Raw genomic sequence first — 20503 nt, forward strand, 5'->3', positions numbered from 1 at the left:
GAAGGCTAAGAGGAGGCTCCTCCTCCTGACTTTGGACCAGCCCAGCTCTGACCATTGTGGCTATTTGGGGGAGTGAACCAATGGATGAAACATCTTTCTGTCTCTCCCTTTCTCTTTAACTCTTTCAAATAAAATAAAATGAACAGTCAATGTTACAAGTAAATGCGTCAAGAACAGATCCAATCAGAGCCCCGAAGAACAATAGAAATAACATATAAATGCCATTATGATATCAATGAAATTTTAAAAGCATTTTTGGATTTTGAAAACAGTAATTCTAATTTTATTTGAAATTTGTACTATCTCTTTCATTAGTAAAGTTATGATTTCTTGCCAAATAGCCAATTACATAGCATTTGTTTTAAGTGTCAAAACTACAGGAATATTCCATGAGTAAGTATCTTTTGTCCTTTACTTGGAGCCAACAGTTGACATTTGACGCATTGTTTTTTGTTTTTGTTTTTTTTTCTATAAGGCCATACACAAGCCTTTTTTTTTTTTTTGAGGGTAAGTATATACATATATATATATTTATTCATTTATTTTAAGATTTATTTATTTTCATTGGAAAGTCAGATTTACAGAGAGAAGGAAAGACAGAGAGAAAGATCTTGCATCTGCTGGCTCACTCCCCAAGTGGCCACAATGGCCAGAGCTGCGCTGATCTGAAGTCAGCAGTCAGGAGTCTCTTCTGGGTCCCCCAAATGGGTGCAGGGTACCAAGGCTTTGGGCTGTCCTCGACTGCTTTCCCAGGCCACAAGCAGGGAGCTGGATGGGAAGTGAAGCACCCAGGATATGAACTGGTGTCCATTTGGGATCACAGCACGTGCAAGGTGAGGATGTTAGCCAGTAGGCTATTGTGCTGGGCCCGAGAGAAAGCCTTTAATTATTTGGAAGCAAATTGCAGCTAATACAACTCACTCTACTTTTTTCACATTTCTCCTGAGAAAGACTCTTGTACATAATTGTGAGTTATCCTACTTCAGATGATTTTAAATAATAATAAAATAGTATTTGCAATATGGTCCTTACTAAAATGTTCCCCACTGTTCTGGAATATTCTGTCCTCTGAATCAGTATTACTTGGCTCTATTGCTGTCTATTAATAGTGTTCCAGCTTTTTTTTTTTTTTTTTTTTTTTTTTTTAGTTTTCATGGTGGACAAACTAACTGTCCATTTGTTCAATCACTGCTGATGCAAATTTTGGTCTTTGTTAAGTCTTTAAGGAATAGTTTCTCCTTTGTATTTCACATCTGCTATGGGCTAGGACTTCCAGGCTCTCTAATCATCTAGTTTCTCAACCTTCATCTGACAGTTTTAGCCACTGATAACTATTTTTTAAGACAATTTTCTGAATTTATAATTTTAGCCACTGGTGAGCCTTCCTAAATTGATTAGGTTGTAAAAGAACACAGTGTTTTTTTCCCCCCACCGAATGTTAGCAGGCATGTGTAATCCCTGACAAGAGTCAGCTGAGGGCAAGTTGGATGGTCCTGGGACTTGGGAGAAGCCAGCTCCATCTCCAGCTAGCTGGGACCCTTGAGTGAATCCTGGCCACCTTCAACACTTCAAACAATGTTTTGTTGTTGTTTGTTTTGTGTTTTAGGGTATATATTTATTCATTTTTAAACATTTTGTTTTATGATACAGTTCCATAGGTTCTGGGGTTGCCCGTGCCCTCCCCTAACATCCCTTTGCCTTTCCCATTGGTTTCCTCTCCAGTTTTACAACGAATGTCCTTCATGAACAGTCTCCTCAAACAATGGTTTTTAAAAAGGAACGATCTTAAGTTTGCTTAGAGGGGAGCTGGGTGAGTGGACCGTTGGGCTACAGTGGTCAGGCAGGATGGTACCCATGGACTTGGATATCCAACGTGAGTTTGAAAGCTTCAGGTCTAGGGGCTTGGAGGAAGGAGTTTGGGGCCCCAACCGCTCCCTTCAAGTGAGAGAATGGATTTTTGGAATTTCCGTTGCCTCTTTGCGAAGTGGCTCAATCACTCCCGAGGCGTCAGGATTGTTTGCCAAGTGCAGGCCCAGGATCAGTTCCTTGTTGCCAAAGGCAGAGGGGCCTTCCATTGGAACATGAGAGGCAGGCTTTCTATCGGCAGCTCCAGGGCAGTTCTTGGATGCTCAAGCCTACATTCCTGCTTTCTGGACTTCAGGCCCAACTAGTTGGGAAGAGTGGACATGGCCTCGCCCCTGCCTCGGGCTTCAGTTGGCCTTAAGGAGCTCCAGGCAGGTGGACATCCAAGGCTAACCAGCTACAGCTGGGCCTGGGGGCGGAGTCTCCGAGGTCACACAAAGTGATGGAGAAGGTCACCCTATGGCCTGGAGGGGGCCGGCCGGACACGGCACTGGGGGCGTAGGATTGGGCCCGGGCCGTGCAGGGGCGGGGCCGCAGGGGTGAGGACTTCCCGCGCATGGAGGCTGAGGGGCGCAGTTAGTTCTCCGGTAGGTCCCCCGTAGTGGCTGATTCCAAAGCCAAGATGGGAACTCTCCAGAGACGTAAGGATATCCCTCCGTGGGTGAAGGTTCCGGACGACTTGAAAGACCCCGAGGTGTTGCAGGTTCAGACGCGGCTGCTGAAGGCCATATTTGGTGAGTGTGCCCAGTTTGGTCCCGGGTGCCCTTTTCAGAGCTAGGCCATTCGGTCCAAGTGACCTGAGGCTTCAGCTCCTTCCCTTCAGCAGGCCCGGACGGTTCTCGAATCGCTTACTTCGAGCAAGTGAGCAAGGCCATGCTTGAGCTGAAGGCTCTGGAATCTTCGGACTTGACCGAAGTGGTGGTTTATGGCAACTATAACTACAAGCTCCGGACCAAGTGGATGCTGCAGTCCCTGGCTGAGTGGCACCGCCAGCGGCAGGAGCGTGGTGAGAGATTCGGTGACCCTGTACTGCCCTCGGGCGTCCTCTCCCTGCCGCTATCCTGCCTCCCTGACACCTGGGCTGAGGACTCCTTGGCTAAGTTATCTAACTTCTCCTCCCTCAAGCCTTTTGGAACCTTGGGTCTACGTTCCAAGATTCCCAAGAACCGCAGGCTCAGGGGTCCCAGAAATGCACCCCCAAAGGAGGCCGAGAATGCTTTCAGCTCCTTCCCTGATGCCCCCCCCCCATTACCCCACCCCTCACACCTTCACCCTGCTGTTGCTCTTTCTGGCGCAGGGATGCTCAAACTCGAGGAAGCCATGAGTTGTCTGGAACTAAGTCCTTGGATGAACTGAAGCCAACTTCCAGCCGAATGACTAGGACCAGCGTTAGAGCTGAGGTTGTAATCAGAGCTGGAGTGATTGGGGCAGGGTTTCCGAGCCTGTTGGGGCCTCCTGAGGGAGAAACGAGCTGTTCTGGCTGTCCTTGCCTTGGCTCTGGGTGTTGACACAAATATTGCTTTCCAAAATTGTTAATCGAAGAATAAAGTTTTACGTAAGTGAATAGTTCTTTGACATTGTGTTGGGTTGGAAATAAATGCAGCTAACCTTGAGGTGCTGTGGGATGGGGCTGCTTGATCCTTAATCAAAACCCTCAAGCTGAAGGGACATCCATCAGCACAAATCTGTTAACACAGAACGCAGACCGGAGGATGTGGAGAAGAGAGCCCTTCAGACCCCTTCATTTCTCACCGACACTTGAATCACACCTTAGTCGTCCAAAGGGAAAGTGGGATTGGAGTAGGTAAGGTTCATTTCCTGGTGGTTAAGGAGCTGCTAGAAAGGGGAATATAATTTCCCTCCATAGGACTAGCTTAATGTTACCCAAGGATGAGCCCCACTTACTGTCTCTCTTCCTCTCTATATATCTGCCTTTACAATAAAAATAAATAAATCTTCAAAAAAATTTTAAAGATTAATTAATTTATTTAATAATTTTTAAAATATTTATTTTTATTGCAAAGTCAGATATACAGAGAGGAGGAGAGACAGAGAGTAAGATCTTCCGTCCAATGATTCACTCTCCAAGTGAGCGCAACAGCTGGAGCTGAGCTAATCCAAAGCCAGGAGCTGTTTCGGGTCTCCCACAGGGGTGCAGGGTCCCAAGGCTTTGGCCTGTCCTTGACTGCTTTCCCAGGCCTCAAGCAGGGAGCTGGATGGAAAGCAGGGCCGTCGGGATTAGAACTGGCGACCATATGGGATCCCGGTGCAAGGCAAGGACCTTAACCACTATGATATCACACCGGGCCCGAATTTTTTTGTTTATTTGAAAAAGTTAGAGAAAAAGAGAAAGCATAAACTTCCTTCTGCTTGATTACATCCCAAATGACGAAAGGCCAGGAACTTCAGCCAGGTCTCCACATGGCTGGCAGGTGCCCACACACTTGGGCTATCTGCTACTGCTTTTTTCCATGGCTGTCAGCAGGGAGCTGGTTTGGAATTGGAGCCGCTGGATCTCCAATTGGTTCCCATATTGGGATGTTGGCATCATAGGTGGTGGTCCTACCTGTTAATGCCATCCAACTGGCCCCAGGCATTCCATTTAATTTTTACATGAGGGCTCTTAGAATTCCAATCTTTTGCTTTCATAGAGTTGTTGTGAATACATGGGATGCCATTATTTGAAAAAAAAAAGTTTGAAAGTATATAGCTGTTTCCAATTGCAGAATTGCTGGTCCTAAAGGGGAAACCAGCTAGATGTTAGCAACTTAGCCTTTAGAGGTGCTGGAAAGCTGCTACTTCTAGCAGCAGCCTAGGAGACTGCTGCTTTCCTCCTTTGTTTTGGCTGATCTGTTAGGTGAGGCCTCCGTGTCTCAGGCCCTCTTGCTTGTGTTTGTTCTGTGCACTCAGCAGTGGCAGCCACCCTTAGGCAGTGCACCATTGAGAGAACCAGGTGACTGAATGCCTGTGTGTGGGAATGTAACCTAAACACTTCTGATTCCTGATTCTGTGATGTGACCCTAGTATACAAATGCTGCCCTTGCTCTTTAAGTCTATGCAGTATTCTGTCCTAAAGGCAGAGCTCTTTAGAAAACTATTCCAGTAGAGACTGTGAATGAAAATAGCCAAAGTAAAATTCGGTAATATGCCATGCATTCCACGCATATCAGTGATGGAAAACGTTTCATTCCACCTTTCATTCAGCAGCAAGGAGAAACAAACTTGTGAAAGGTATTGAAATTACAAAAAAGAAACAAAAACTGTCTTGGAGCAGTTTGGTTTTTTAAAAAAATCTAATCACTTACCCAAGGGCAAATGCCATGGTCATGGGAAACAGTCGTGCTGAAGAGAAGCTCCACCCAGAGGTAACCAGACAGTAGAACTGGAGTTTTGGAGAGGAAGTGGAAGGTAGGCATAGTTCAGGAAAGTCTTTTTAATAAGGCTGTTTAACCACAGTGGAACCCTCAGGTCCCAGAGTAACGAGCGTGACAGGGTGGCACACCCAGCGCTGACTGAGAGCTCCTGCTCAGCCGCCTCTCCACTCGGCTGTCCCAGGATTACCTCGGGGTCCGTCACTGCCCTGGGATTCAGAGATTCACATTTAAATGTGTACACAATCTTGAGGGCTACCTGAAGTATCTTACTTTGCAGGTGTGTTGCTACAGCAGGAAAAGGGCTCTCCAGTGGGCTTGGCTGACCCTGTGTGGTTACTCCTGTCCAATTTCCTGGTGGACTCGAGTGCCCCTGGGGCAGCATGGGGCAAGCCTTGTAATCTCAGCAGAGACTTGACTTGCCAGCTTGGTTGGGAGTCACATGCATCTAAGGATTTGTAAAATTGGCAGTAGTGCTGCATGTGACAGGAAGGTTGATGGTGTGTGGGACACTGAAAGGGACAGTGGGGCAAGGGGAGACCCTTGGAACCTCTGATCTTAGGGATGTCCTGCAGTGAGGCACGTGAGGAGGGAGGAAAGTATGGCCACTAAGACCCACACAGCATGGCTGGGACCCAAGAAGATGACCCAGCTAGTGCAAGGCTGGGGAAGGTTGGCCCAGACTTGCTGGACCTTGTACACGCTGGCCAGGCATCTGCAAGCACTCAGCACAGCTGCGTTTCACCCAGCTGGAATCTCACTTGGTGCCTGATTGTTCTCTGAGCCCTGTGCCCTGCCTCTCCACAGCTCTCCATGCATTTACTGATTACCTTCATTAACCACAATGGACGCGTCCCCTTGAGTGTCCGCTTTGTCACCTCCCCAGCCTTAGGGTTCAAAGGAGGAAAAAAAAAAAAAAGAAAGAAAATGTGACAGGGAACATTTTCAGGATTTCAGAAAATATTTCAAAAGTAAATATCTGGACTGTTAGCTTACTTGGAAGAGATTTGAAACATTGCATGGTATGATAATTAACCAGAAGTGAGAATATTTTTTGAGCTAGACTATCTATATGGTATTCAAATTTGGGCCCTACAGTTGGTCTAAAGGCAAGTTATTCTCTCAGATCTTTTAGCCACTTTTTATTCTCTGCAGCAGAAAACAACATCAGATTATCTACATTTGTCTTCTGTCAAAATCTGGACTGAATTTCATGTGTTTTTTTTTTTTCTTCTTCTTCTTCTTCTTTCTTGCCTTAACATGGTACTGTTGTTGCACTGGGGAATATCTCATTCTCCTTTTTAAAAAGGTCAAACTAGGGCCTGGTGTGATAGCGTAGTGGTTAAAGTTTTTACCTTGAATGTGCTCGGATCCCATATGGGTGCCAATTCTAATCCCGGCAGCCCCACTCCCCATCCAGCTCCCTGCTTGTGGCCTGGGAAAGCAGTCAAGGACAGCCCAAAGCTTTGGGACCCTGCACCCCTGTGGGAGACCCGAAATAGCTCCTGGCTTTGGATTGGCTCAGATCCAGCCGTTGCGCCCACTTGGGGAGTGAACAGTTGGATGTAAGATCTTCTTCTCTGTCTCTCCTCCTCTCTGTATATCCACCTTTTCAATAAAAGTAAATAATTTTTTTTAAAAAAAGGGCCAAACTAAATATTTTTCATTGTACAATTAAGAAAGAAGAGGCTGGGCATTTCGCCTAACTGTGACGGGGTTTGCTTCCACAGGGCCCATGTTGTCTCACAGTGCATTAAGCTACCACTCAGTAACACTGGCATCTCATGAGAGCTGGTTTTATTCTGGCTGCCCCAGTAATGATCTAGCTCTGTGCTGATGTATGTGGGAAGGCAGCAGAAAATTGTTCAATTGTTGGGTCTTTGCAGTGACAAGGGAGGTCCAGATGGAGTTCCGGGCCATTGCTTTAGCTTGTCCCAGCCCTGGCTGTTGCGCTCACTGGGGAGAGAACCAACAAATGGATTTCTTTTTCTCCCTCTGTCTCCTTTCAAATAAGTTTTATTTATTTATTTTTAAGTCTGCATTCCAAATGAGAGTGTCAAGAGTGGTTTTATTACCTTGGAGCACAATTAAGAAAGAGACTTGCATGATCTTCCATTTTAAGGCTTCATTCTCACACAAACAGCACACCAATTCAAATTACACATCATCACACACACACACACACACACACACACACACACACACACTGTGATTCACACATTCACCAAGTCTCTTATCATCCCCCTACCCTGAAGGTCCTGTGAACTTCCTAGCCTCAGGTGGAGGGCACGTCCTGACGCCACGCACGTCCTGACGCCACGTCCTGAGGCGGTCATGCCCATTTGCTTTCTGGTCCCTGGAGGGAGTAAGAGAGGCAGTGTCTTTCAGGACCAGGTGGCATTGGAGCACGGTGTGAGAGCACAGCAGACTCCTGCTCAATGAGCCAGTTGAGAGCAATCTGCTTGACTGAGCCCCTTTTTATATTCCCTGGGGCTCATCTCTTCTTTAGCTTCTCTCCTATCCCATCCTTACAAATTTGTGTGTGTAGGGGGGAGGTCACCATTATCTTGTTTTACAGCCCCTTACAAACCAGTCCTAGTTCACAAACAAGTCCTGACATGCCTCTTTAAGTTACATACAGTGACATTTCATTAACTAATGATAAACACATTTCACATACAACTTAAACATTATGTCAGTTAATATTCCAGACATTTCAGATTTTGAGGGCATGGCTATATACAAAGATATTTTTAAAGTACATTTTGTTATTATACACATCACAGAGAAGCAGGCCCGAGGAGAGACTGTTAATGACTCAAGTAGGAGGGTTCCAGCAGTGGGAGACAGACTGAATTCCTGGCTCCCAATTTTGACCCTGGCCCACGGCCGACATTTCTGGATAACTGGAGAGTGAACTAGAAACTGGAATCTTGGTCTCTGCCTCTCGAATGTTTTTTAAAGGAGAGGGATAGATGTTGTGGTGTAGCCAGTAAAACCACCATTTGTAACTTTCACAAGCTTTGGGCTGCATCCTGACAGAGATGCGAAAGTCATTCTTGGTCAGTGCTTGGTTATGGACACGCTGTAGCATCTGGAGGCCTGGGGAAGGGCCTAGACAGAGAGAGATTTGTTTTAAACAAATTTAAAAATTTGTTTAAAGATAATTCATATTTAGTGATAAACCAACACTGTACCACCATGAGCTTCCCAGTTATTTCATTTAATTTGAAGCAGCTAAATACTGTCTAGTAACTACTCTTGTGAAAACTACTTAACAGGGTATAGGTGCGGACAGCTGGGCAGAGTGACTCCCTGGGGCGGGGGCAGGGGAGGCCCTGGACAGCCTGGGCACCAATGGCACTAGACAAAGCCCTCAAGCCTGGCGGTGTACTCTAGGAACTTGCGGATGACAACTTACATTTGGTCTGGGGATTGGCACAGGTGGGCTCAAGCAGAGACCTGAGGGTTCATGTCCAGGTGAGAAACAACTTCTGAGGATCTTCCATGTACAAGGCCACTGTACTTCCATGTACTTGCAGGGCTAGATCATGGAACCCACCAGTCAGAGTCTGGACAGGGAACAGGTAATGTGAGGCTGGTCCATGAGAGAATTAGGTCTGGGGCAGAACTCATGGTGGGGCAGGTGGACTCAGCCATGTGGGATAGCAATCTCCATTGGCATGTGCAAGATATGTGGCTGTGAACAGGTCTGCCTGGAGAGCTAAGGGGATGCTCTGGTTAGGTTGGGATTCCCATTGGTGAGCACAAGAGCCAGAATGGAGATAAGCAGGCTGGACTGGATGTGGTTGCAGTCTCCCTGAGCATGGATGGGTACTGGGTCTGGGCAGCGTGAGACTGGGCTAGATTCCAGCACCCACTGGTACTCATGAGAGCCAGGGGGTTGTAGAACGTGCTACGTCTCATCTGCTGAACTGCATGAGGGTTTGTGTCTGAGTGTGGACCAGGTATGGCTGGGCTGCAACACCCAACAGTGAAAACTAGAAGGGGATTGGGTAAGTTGGGCAAGGACACTATTTTGCCAGAACAAGAGGTAGACAAAGTCAACCTGGGCTAAGGACCCACCAATGTGTGCCACAGGGAGATGACCTGATAGAGGAGCTTTGGGAACTCCTATCAGGACACAGTCCCTGCAGGTGAGCCCAAGAACCAAGGCTGGGAGCAACCCAAACCAGACCAAGCTACAGTACTGGCCAGCATGCATGTGGGGCAGGCCTGGAGGGTGGACCAGGCTAGGCCAGCACACAACATCCACTGGCAGATGTGAGAACCAGGACGAGGTGCAGGAGGGGCCAGGTTGGGCCGCAACCAGTTAGTTCACACCAAAGCCAGGACGGGGGCTGTTTGAGCCAGGAGAGGCTGCAGCACCAATTAGGAGCTGGCACTGGAGGCAGGCTGGACCAAGCCAGGCTAGAGCACTTTCTGGTCAATGCTGAGGTAAAGTGGGCCATGCCAGTCTGGAGGTGATAGGTACCCGGGACCATGAGCTCCAGGAGTGGTGGGTCTGATGGGACCTACTGCACCAGGCAGTTGATTGGGACCATCTTCTGACTGTGTCTGGACTTCTCTCTCACCCCTTCCTGCCCCACTAGGGTTCTGTGGTATTCAGGAAACTCATTTTTAAAGTCAGTTTGTCCACAGAAACCTCTTTGAGGCTTTGAAAACCAATCAAACACATAACACTTCAAATCACATAGCTGCTTTTATTGGACAACTGCACAGCATAAGAGCGGGAAAGGGAGTACCTAAAAATCAAACATCTTGGCCAAGGGTAATGCCACAACCTTCCCTCCCTCTTTCAGCTTCTTATGGAATATCACTTCTCATAATGGATACAATGAACTTGAGTGGAATCAAAAACAACAACTCCAAGGGAAACTGGAAGCTGGTGGAACATCAAGAGAGACGGTCCCACTCAATCTGGAGGCCAAAGAGAAGTCACCAGTGTTGGGCTGCATCCTGACAGAGGTGCGAAAGTCATTCTTGGTCAGTGGTTTGTTCCGGACACGCTGCAGCATCTGGAGGCCTGGGGAAGGGAAGCCCATAGTTAACAAGGACCACTCCACAGCAGGCTAGCACTGCCACAGCGACATTACAGAAAAGTGACCTGCCTCAGCCGTGCTCTTCCCAGCTGACCAGTTGTGTAATTGCTCTGTATGTTCTCCTCCCTGAGTGATTTCTGGACTCATGAATGCCTCTGGCTGCTGGCCCCTTCTTTCCCAAAGGACTCAGGGAACATCTGGGCTTCAGTCACCTAATGAATTCTTCAACAACTTATACAGCAACATACAACTCTGCTAGGAATCTACCATCGGGATCTCAACTCAGGGCTGGTGTTTTGGAATAGCCGTTTAAGAATGGCCTACAACGACTGCATCTTGTGTATGTGCAGATTCAAGTCCTGGCTGCCCCACTTTCTATTAGCTGCCCTCCAATGCACCTGGGAAAGCAGCAGAAGATGGACCAAACCCTTGGACGCCTGCACTCCTGTGGGAGACCTGGATGGAGTTGCAGGCTGCTGCTTTCAGATTGCCCCAGTCCTAACCAGGCAGCCATTTCAGAGGCTGAACGAACAGACAGAAGATCGCTGTCTCCTTGTGCCTCTCAAATTCCACTTTTCAAAAAAAATCAACCTTAAAAGAAATGCCACCCGAGACACTAGGATTCAAGTCCTGGCTGTGTCAGTTCTGCCGTAATGCTGTCAATGTGCCTGAGCTTGGACCCCTGCCACCCATAAGGGAGACCCAGATGAAGCTCCTGGTTTCTTGCTTCACTGTGGCCAGGCCTCAGCTGTTGTAGCCATTTCAGAGGTAAACCAGCTGATGGAGATCTTCTGTTGCTCTCTCTGGATCTCTGCTTTTGAGATAAAATCTACCAGGGCCAGCAATGTGGAATATCAGGTTAGGCTTATGCCTGGTACTCAGGGATCCCCAATGGGTGCCAGTTCAAGTCCTGCTCCTCCACTTCTCACTCAACTCCCTGCTAATGGCCTGAGAAAGCAACAGAGGAGGGCCCAAGTTTGGGGGCTTCTGCACCCACATGGCAAATCCAGGCAAAGCTCCTGGCTTTGGACTAGCTTGGCTCGGGCTATTGCAGCCGTTTGGTGAGTGAACCAACAGGTGAAGGATTCTTTCTCTCTCCTCTCTCTGGAACTCTGCCATTCAAATAAATTTTTTAAAAATACATCTTATGAGCTTGCTACAATGATTCAAGGACAAAATCCTCTCCTCACATTGCATGTGCCAAAATCCCATTTGGGTACCAGTTCATGTCCAGCTGCTCCACTCTGATCCAGCTCCCTGTCTAGCTTGGGAAAGCCACAAGCCTGGGACCCTGCACCCACAGCGGAGACCTGAAAGAGGCTCCTGGCTTCAGATAGGCTCAACTTTAGCCATTTTGGTCACCCAGGGAGTGAACCATCAGATAGAAGACCTTTCTCCCTTATCTCTTCTTATCTGTAAATCTGATCTGCCTTTCCAATAAAATAAATAAACCTTTAAAATAAAGAAATACATCTTACCCCAAAATAAATGTTTTTTTTTTTTTTTTTCAAAAATACCTCAACTACAATTTCATTTGCACTTACCTTGTGCTTGTTGGGAGGAGTCTATATGCCTCAAGCTCCAGAACATGTCCATCAGCCACTGGCGTGCATGACGGGGTCCAACGATGCTGACCCGAGTCTGTCCCTGGGCTGTGAACCAACTCTCCACCTGGATGAGGCTCTGGCTGTGTACCTCAATGCTGCGAAGGTACATGTCACCGCGACCTGTGAGCAGAATTGGAGAAGAGATGTTAAAACACCAGTACTTGGGAAAACAGAGGTCTAAAGGCTGGAATCTGCGACAAGCAGGGTGGGGGAAAGGAAGTTTGGAAACTGGGTAGAGGGGGAGGTGTGGACAAGGGACACTTACCAAATATTTGCTCCTCTTGCTCCTCTTCAATGTACAATTCCATTGGAGCATTAAAGTTGTCAGGCACCATCCACCACGGCTGGCTGCTGAGGTTGCTCATGCCCACGTCCTGCACTGCTCTCACGTGACAAAGAACAAGGCGAAGAGGAAGCTAGTTGACAGCTAGCTGGCTCGCAATAGTGAAGAAAGGCCCAGGACTGTCCTTTATATAGGCCTCAAACTCCCCACCCTTGACCCACTCTACTGAGACTATACAATCACTGCAGCTCCGCCCAAAACCCAAGAAAGTAGTTGCCAGTTCTCAGCTTGATCTTTTCATCTCAAGTTAATTTGCTTATCAGTGATGCCCTTGCTAATGTCCAGGACAAAACCTTTTTTTCATTCTACATACTTTTTTCAAAAAGAGTGATGGATTTATTTGAAAGGGAGAGTTACAAAGGGGAGGTGGAGACAAAGATCTTCCATCCTCTAACCCACTCCCCAAATGGCCAAAATGTCTGGGTCTGGGCCAGGGACCAGGAACCCGTACTTCATCTATGTCTCCCAAGCACTTGAGTCACCCTCCACTGCTTTCCCAGGCACATTAGCAGGGAACTAGGTAAGAAGCAGTGCTTCCAGGACCGGAATCTGGCACCCATCTGGTCCCACTTCATTCTAACTTCAAAGGACTTGGAATTCACCTACTTTGCTCTCACCATAGAAGGGGATTAAGAAGGCACTGGAGCAGCAAGGCTCCAGAGTGGGCTCCCTAGATTTGGACAGTTTGCAGCAGCCAGTAAGTGACTACACATGTGGGATTGCTTAGCGCCCAGACAACTCAAAACCATAGGGCTCACAGTGGGGGATGAGGGAAGTCTATTACAGGATTTGACTGATGAATTCCAAGCAATATTTAAGGAAGCTGAGATTCACGGATAAAAATGGGAACATCTGGCATTTGTGCTCGCATCTAGTCAATGGGAAGATTAATGAGGTCTGGATTGCAGAGTGTCATTGACTCTACTGATTTCAAACATAGTTTCAGAATTGCCTTGTTTCCTACTGGTGCATCACAATCCTGCCATGACCTGACTGCTGAAAATACATGGGCTGCTTTGCCACTGCCTGCAGGGCCAGCATGCTATTGTGGACCAGCTGCTCCAGTTCCAATCCATCCTCTTGCTAATGACCTGGATGAAACGCTTGCCTCCTGGCTTCTGCTTTTCCAATCTCAGCAATTGTAGCATTGTAGCTATCTGAGACATGAGCCAGAATAGGAGACCTCTGTTGCTGGGGTCTGAGCAGCAGGTGTCGATGACATGAAGGTGTGAAGAGAACAGCTCCCCTGTTTGGCATGGCCCAGGGGAGCTTCCAGGTGTTTGGCAAGGCCCAGTGGATGTCTCTCTGACCACCTTGATGCTGTTTCACCCCCTGGTTACATGGACACTCAAGCACTCCACTAAGAATTCTGTAATCTATTGAGGCATTGTTGTTTGCTCCTGTGAGATGGTTTTTACAACCATGTCAGCTTGAGAGTTAGTGTCACTGATAATATCTTGGTGAGTGGACCTTTGAGAATTTACACACAGGGGCACAATTAAGCCCATGCCATGTTTGGACACCTTGTTGGGTACTTAACCATTGCCTCAGAATTTGGCCCAGACATGTAGCATTCCTTCTGGGAGGGGGCTTGAAAATATCCTAATTATTAATGCAAGTGATGGGAATGAGGGCTTAAACTGCTATGGTAATAAATATAGTTATTGTTACCTCAAAGGCTAGCCTGTCTTTGCAATTTTTTGGAATATAGAAAATGTAATTGTTTTAGCCGCTTTTATAATTTTATTTTATTATTTTCTTTTTTATACATTTTATTATTATTATTATTATTATTATTATTATTATTTTATAGTACAGTTTCATATTCCCTTATCCCCCCCCAGTTTCCTCCCCCCTCCTCAGTTCCTCTATATCATTACTAACATATAGTTCTTCATATTCAGTCATATGTCCATCATTGCGGGCCTGGACAATGGCAGAGAGTCCAGAATCCTATTGTCAAGATATAGTAAACAGTTTCATTGTAAGTCCATCTTTGTCTGGAAGCAGAAATGCATACCACACTACATCCTCACATCTGAATGTTAGTCTCCATTTCACAGCTACTGTACATCCCCTTAAATGAAAAATCATGTTTCAAAACCAACAATAGAAAGAAAAGAGGAAATTTACAATGCCATGAAGTTAAATGACATGTTACTAGATATGACAGTCTCCATTACATAGCTACTATACATCCCCTTAAATGAAGAGCTGCAAAACAAAATCAACAACAGGAAGAAAAAAGAAATTTACAACACCAAGAAGTTAAATAACATGCTATTAAATGACTAATGTGTAGCTGAAGAAATGAAAATTAAGAACCTTCTTGAAGAAAAGGATGCTACCGTATGATATATGAGTCATTGAATGATTTAATCAGAAGGAAGTGTTTTGAAGAGATGAAACTAACAGAGAATAACAAAACCCATGTGCTGTAGTTTCCGCTAATCTTTGTTGAAGTGTGTCTCCTCCAGACAATAAGCAGATGGGTTTTGTTTTTTTAATCAAGTGTACTACTCTATGATGTTTGATTAAGCTTAATCCATTTACATTCAGAGTTTAATATACATGGGTGTTACATTGGTCCTGTCATTTTAGGAATGACATGCTTAGGATGAAGGCAGGCCCGGCTTGAGTGGATCTTGTTGGGAGAGGCTGCAGGAATGTGTTGTCTCTGTAGGGTGGGACCAAGGGTGGGTTCTTTGAGGACTATATATTAGGCAGGTCGTGGGCCCTTCTTATAAAAGGCTTTGTTGAGGCGGCAGTTTCCTGGATTTCTCCCTGTGGAGAGTCAGCTGGGAACCATGTATGACCTGGAAAGGAGCGTCGACATCCAGAGGCCGTGGTGGTGGATGGCACCCGAGCTCTATGAACAACCGTCTGTGCTTTACATCGAAGAAGAGCACGAGGAGCAAATATTTGGTAGGTGTTCTTTGGTGAGCCTCCTCTCCCATCCCTCTCTTGAGGCTTTTCCAGCCTGCTCTGCCTTGCCATGGCCTGGTGGCCGAGGATCCTTCCCCCAGGTGCAGGTGGATGACTCAGCCCTTTGGTCACTTCTTACATTCACAGGTCCCGGAGATGCCTCCCTTCACCACATTGAAGTCAACAGCCACACCCTCATCCAGCTGGAGAGGTGGTTCACAGCCCACGGACGGACACGGGTCAGTGTCGTTGGACCACTTCGTGCACGCCAGTGGGTGATGGACATGATCTGCAGAGTGGGCAGCCCCAACTCATCGGTTCGGGCCCAAGGTAGGTCTCCCTGTTTGAGTTGTGCAAGGTGGAGGGTTCTTGGCTGAGCTGCATGGCATTATAGGAGGATGTCTTGGAGACTGGAATCAGCTGCTCCTGGCTCTGCACTGGGAAGCAGGAAGGCCTCAGGTCTTTGTGTGGCATAATGGGACTCAGGGAGAAGGTGGTGGCAGGTGGTCATGGGTCACCTGGGGAGGCCATTGAGAAGGCGGCTCTCTCACCTACAATGTCCCTGAGGGAGGGGTGTTGGATTACATCGGTGCCACTGTCCTGAGCCCTCTCTCAGCTTCGGATTTGTCCTCCCCAGGCCTCAAGATGCTGCGGTGTGTCCAGAGCCGGCCCCTGACTGAGGACGACCTTGCTGTTGTTTTACCTGCAAGGCAGTCCATCCTCAGCAAGCTTCCTCTTCCCAGCAACATGAACCTGGCCATTACTCTTGGGTTTCTGCTTCTCCTTGGTTTGAATTCGCTTTGCTGCATTCTGTTTCACCGGAGTTCTCTCGACCCATAATGAAAGCCTGACTTCCTGCGTGGAGCTGAAATCGGCAGACAAGTCTTGGTCTGGGCCTTGTGGGGACATTGGAATTCAGGAGCCCTTTCCTGCCCCTCAGCTCTGCAGAAATGTTCAATAAAAGTAGCTGTGGAAGATGCACATCCCTTGCTCTACATTTGCTTGTGTCTTTTTGGATGTGGGTAGAGAGCCCAGAAGGGGCTTCTGGCTACAAGCTGGGTGCTCAGGTTGAGGCTGAGATGCATTTGTTCGTGTGTAGGGTTTTGGGTGTCCAGGCTCGGGAAGGAAGCAGAGACAAGATGGTTGGTTGTAGCAGCAACTGCTTTTCCCTGCGTGCCACCTGCATAGAGAGCTCTGATGAAAAGAGGGCTTTCCGCGAAAAAGAAAGAGCTGCCAGGAAGTCCAGGATCGTTGAGGGTCCTCACAGGTGAACAGGGGTTCCCCTTCTCACTTTGTGATCCTGCCTTTCAAGTAATTCCATCAACAAATCTTTTGAAAGCACATATACTAATCCCATGAATAGGCTGCAAAACAAGGCCCTAGATTCCTAAAGCAGGCCATGAAGCCAGGTCCCCAAATCCAACTGCTTCCCTTCTAAATAACTAGATCACCAGGTCACCTCTTTGAGCCTGCTACTGAACAAAGAGCATTGAAAAATCGATAGGGTAGGCCCAGTGTGGTGGCCTTGCAGCTAAAGTCCTCGCCTTGAACGTGCCAGGATCCCATTTGGGCGCCAGTTCTAGATCCAGCAGTTCCATTTCCCACGCAGTTCCCTGCTTGTGGCCTTGGGGAAGCAGTGGAGGACCCAAGACTTGGCACCATGCACCCACGTGTGGGAGACCTGGAAGAGTTCCTGGCTTTGGATTGGTGTAGCACTGGCTGTTGCGGTCACTTGGAGAGTGAATCTTCGCACTGAAGATCTTCCTCTCTGTGTCTCCTCCTCTCTGTACATCTGACTTTGCAATAAAAATAAATAAAATAAATCTTTAAAAAACCCAAACAAGCCTAATGGGACGCCTGTTCTTGTTCCGTTTGCTCCACTTCCATGCAGCTTGCTGCTTCTGGCCTGGGAAAGTAGCAAATGATGCCCCCAGAACCTTGGGCTCTGCACTGAATGGGAGGTCCGGAAGAGGTTCTGATCACCTTAGGGCCAATTCACAGGGTGAATCAGCAGATGGAAAACCTCTCTCGATGTCCTCCTCTCTGTAAATCTGCCTTCCAATAAAAATAAATACATATATACAAACATTTTGAAATCAATTACATTTGGTCATTATGTGGTTATTCTATGGTCAGTTACTGGACAAAGGATAGTGGTTGGAAAAGCACACATAGAGAGATCTCCCATCCTCTGGTTCCCTCTGCCATGAGCTCCCTGCAGCTGGGACTAGGTAATGCTGAGGTCTGAAGCTCAATCCATGTCTCCCAGAAGAGAGACAGGGACCCAACTACCAGAGCGGCTTGCATTTTTTTTTAAAGATTTATTTACTTTATTCGAAAGGCAGATGTACAGAGAGGAGGAGAGATAGAGAGGAAGATCTTCTGTCTGATGATTCACTCCCCAAGTGAGCCACAACGGGCTGGTGCACGCCGATCCGAAGCCGGGAATCAGGAACCTCTTCCGGGTCTCCCACGCGTGTGCAGGGTCCCAAAGCATTGGGCCGTCCTCAACTGCTTTCCCAGGCCACAAGCAGGGAGCTGGATGGGAAGTGGAGCTGCCGGGATTAGAATCGGCGCCCATATGGGATCCCGGGGCTTTCAAGGCAAGGACTTTAGCCGCTAGGCCACGCCGCCGGGCCCTACTTATTTATTTTTGATTGAAAAGGCAGATTACATGTTATGAATTGGAGAGACACAAAGATCTTCACATCCATTGGTTCATTCCCATATGGCTGCAGTGGTTGGAGCAGTGCCAATGTAGAACTAGGTGTCAAGAGCTTCTCTGGGTCTCCCAAGTGAGTTCACATTCCCAAAGCTTTGGGCCACCCTGCATAGCTTTCCCAGGCCCAAGCAGGAAGCTGGATGGGGAGTGGGGCCACCAGAATTAGTTTATTTGTTTAAATTTTTCAATTTCCTTTATTTCAACAGAGTAGGAACAGGAGGGGCAGAGGAGGGGCAGAGAATATACAGGGAAATGTTTCCTGCCATGGTGGGGGCTGTCAGGGCAGGTGAAGGGACAAGATAGAGGATAGAGGAGAGGCAGGAGAAGGGGAAAAAGGGAAAGAGAAGGGAAGGGAGTTGGGCACCAGAATTAGAGCCAGCGCCCATATGGGATCGTGGTGCATTCAAGGTGAGGACGTTAGACGCTAGGCTAGCACACCAGGCCCCACTGTGAACTTCCAAGTGAGACTTTCAGAATCATGTGGGTTAATTGTATTTCTTCAATCATAGATTGTTCTTTTAGGATGTACTTCACTTCTGGCTTATCAGAGCTAGTTATCTTTTTCTATCTAGCTAATTATTCCTTATACAAGGATATTGCCAAAAGTTTGTAGAAAATGGAATTAAAAGATAAGTTAATTTTAGTAAAACATTTAAAGTCCATGCTTGGTATTTTCATAATGTGCATTTGGTACAGCAGTTAAAATGCTGCTGGAGATGACTGCATTTCATATTAGGGCGTCTAGACTGAAGTCCCAGCACCACTCCCAGTGACAGCTCTTTGTTGATGTGTGCCCTAGGAAGCAGCTCTGAGGCCCAGCAGGATGGCTCAATGGCTCAATGGCTCAATCTTCACTTTACAAGTACCAGGATCCCATACTGGCATTCACAGTGCTACTATTAAATATGATTTGTCACCTGTAGAGTTGGCAATTACCATTTTAAAAAGACAACACTGGGGCCAGTGCCATGGCATTCTGTACTAATACTCAGCCTGTGGGGCTGGCCTGTCTTGGCCAACTCCTGTTCCAGCTTCCTGCTTTTGGCCTTGGAAAGCAGAAAAGGATTACTCAAGTCCTTGGGCCCTTGCACCCATTTGGGAGATCTAAAGGCAACTCCTGGCTCCTGGCTTTGGATTGGCTCAGCTCTAGCCATGGCAGCATTTGGGGAGTGAACCAGCATTTGGAAGTCCTTGCTCTGTGTCTCTGCTTCTCTCTTTCTTCTTCTTCTTCTTACTATTTTTAAAATTATATTTTGGATAATCTTTTCAATTAACCCTAATCTTTATAATTAACCCTAGTTAATTAGGGTTAAAAAGGTTCAAGGGCTATAGGAAATTGGGTTAGACTATTATTTCCATATTGTTTCCTTCATATTTCAAGGGGGGTATTAAGGGAGAAGGCCCACCCAATTTCCCACCTTTCCCAGGTCCCGGATGTAGGGCATGCTCTGAGATACATGCTCAAGTGGTTTTGATAGTTCAACAGTTACGAATCACTGCCAATCTTGCCACTCCAAGCACGATGAGGTCTTTGAAGAATCCACTGATTGACATAGTCCATCATGGAGTCTCCGTTTGCTCTGGATTTCGCTGCCAACATATAGCTGAGATGGTTGATTGACCTGCTCTGTCTTTTCTTGGTTAGGGTTCTGAGTCCAGCATTTCAATTGGGGAGATCTCCAAAGAAACTTTGTCTGAGGTGTTCTCAGACCAGATTCTTGTGTGTACTAGCAAGCACAGAGCCCAGCTCAGTCCATCCCCTGATCAGCTGGTGGTTGCGATCACTGGGCTGGTTCTGTTTTCAGCCCCGACTTCCACTGGAACCAATGGGTGTTGCAGTCCAGTCTGGTTCTGCCCAGCACATACTCAACCCTCGCATAAACCAGTGGGAGCTGCAGCCTAGTCGGGGCGACTCACAACAACCCCCACCAGGCCCGCCCCCTACCCTGGTTTGCCAGTGTGTGTAGCAGTAGTCCAGTCTGTCCCCCATCCCATTTGGCTCTCGTACATGTCAATGGGTATTAAAGCTTAGTTCCATCTAACCAGCTCCACTATGCAGCCCACAGAGATGCTGTTGGGTATCTGTCTAGCCACCCCAACCCCTGTCCTAGTTTTCGTGCCCTCCCATGGAAGTGGTAACCCAAGAGGGAGGAGCCCACTATTTCCCTCCCAGGCCTCTCCCACTCCCGGATTATGCACTCTCCAGGTAGTTCTGTGGTTTGACTTGACAGAATTAGCCCCCAGTGTCAGCTTTTGCCAGCTGAAACTGTGGCTAAGCCCAAACAACCCTCACCCACTCTAATTTTGTTTGCACCAGTAGGAATAATCAGCCCAGCCTGGCTTTTCTGTGATCTGCTCCACATGAGGCGCACAGGTGTTGTAGCCCTGCCCAGTCGGTCTGTCCCCATCTGAGCTCACGCTCTCCAGCGGGAGTAGCTGTTCAGCAAGGGAACCACCCCTTATGCCCCTGCCGGCTCTGCCCCCTCCCTTCCTGATTCTGAGGTGTGCTGGTTGGGTGCTGCGGTCACATCCAGTACAGGCAACCTCACCTTGGCATTCCATATTGAGCACTAGTTTTTGTCGCGACCAAACCCGGCTCAACCCACACT

The 20503-nt window shown here is 47.4% G+C and overlaps 2 protein-coding genes across 2 annotated transcripts; one reads left to right on the forward strand and one right to left on the reverse strand.

Annotated features, from left to right (window-relative positions):
• The first annotated feature begins 2463 nt into the window (after nucleotides 1-2463).
• On the forward strand, nucleotides 2464-3427 carry DPPA5 (developmental pluripotency associated 5). Its single transcript, XM_004580557.2, has 3 exons — nucleotides 2464-2597; nucleotides 2690-2869; nucleotides 3161-3427. The coding sequence occupies exons 1-3, from the start codon at nucleotides 2486-2488 to the stop codon at nucleotides 3217-3219; spliced, it is 351 nt and encodes a 116-aa protein (XP_004580614.1). The 5' UTR covers nucleotides 2464-2485; the 3' UTR covers nucleotides 3220-3427.
• A 6681-nt stretch (nucleotides 3428-10108) lies between these two features.
• On the reverse strand, nucleotides 10109-12867 carry LOC131481282 (KH homology domain-containing protein 1-like). The gene is made up of 4 exons (XM_058669597.1): nucleotides 12854-12867; nucleotides 12170-12288; nucleotides 11842-12024; nucleotides 10109-10281 (listed from the first exon to the last, which is right to left on the reverse strand). Exons 1-4 carry the CDS (start codon nucleotides 12865-12867, stop codon nucleotides 10109-10111), a joined length of 489 nt encoding a protein of 162 aa, XP_058525580.1.
• Between the last annotated feature and the right edge of the window lie 7636 nt (nucleotides 12868-20503).

This window comes from Ochotona princeps, chromosome 1 (genome assembly GCF_030435755.1).
Source record: "Ochotona princeps isolate mOchPri1 chromosome 1, mOchPri1.hap1, whole genome shotgun sequence".
Lineage (NCBI taxonomy): Eukaryota > Metazoa > Chordata > Mammalia > Lagomorpha > Ochotonidae > Ochotona > Ochotona princeps.

Coding starts and splice junctions, on each gene's coding strand:
- LOC131481282 (XM_058669597.1), bottom strand. Junction 12,025..12,169: donor GCAAGAGGAGCAAATATTTG/GTAAGTGTCCCT, acceptor TTCTGCTCACAG/GTCGCGGTGACATGTACCTT. Junction 10,282..11,841: donor CTCCTCCCAACAAGCACAAG/GTAAGTGCAAAT, acceptor TCCCTTCCCCAG/GCCTCCAGATGCTGCAGCGT.
- DPPA5 (XM_004580557.2), top strand. CDS start 2,486: ATGGGAACTCTCCAGAGACGTAAGGATATCCCTCCGTGGGTGAAGGTT. Junction 2,598..2,689: donor GCTGCTGAAGGCCATATTTG/GTGAGTGTGCCC, acceptor TCCCTTCAGCAG/GCCCGGACGGTTCTCGAATC. Junction 2,870..3,160: donor CCGCCAGCGGCAGGAGCGTG/GTGAGAGATTCG, acceptor TTTCTGGCGCAG/GGATGCTCAAACTCGAGGAA.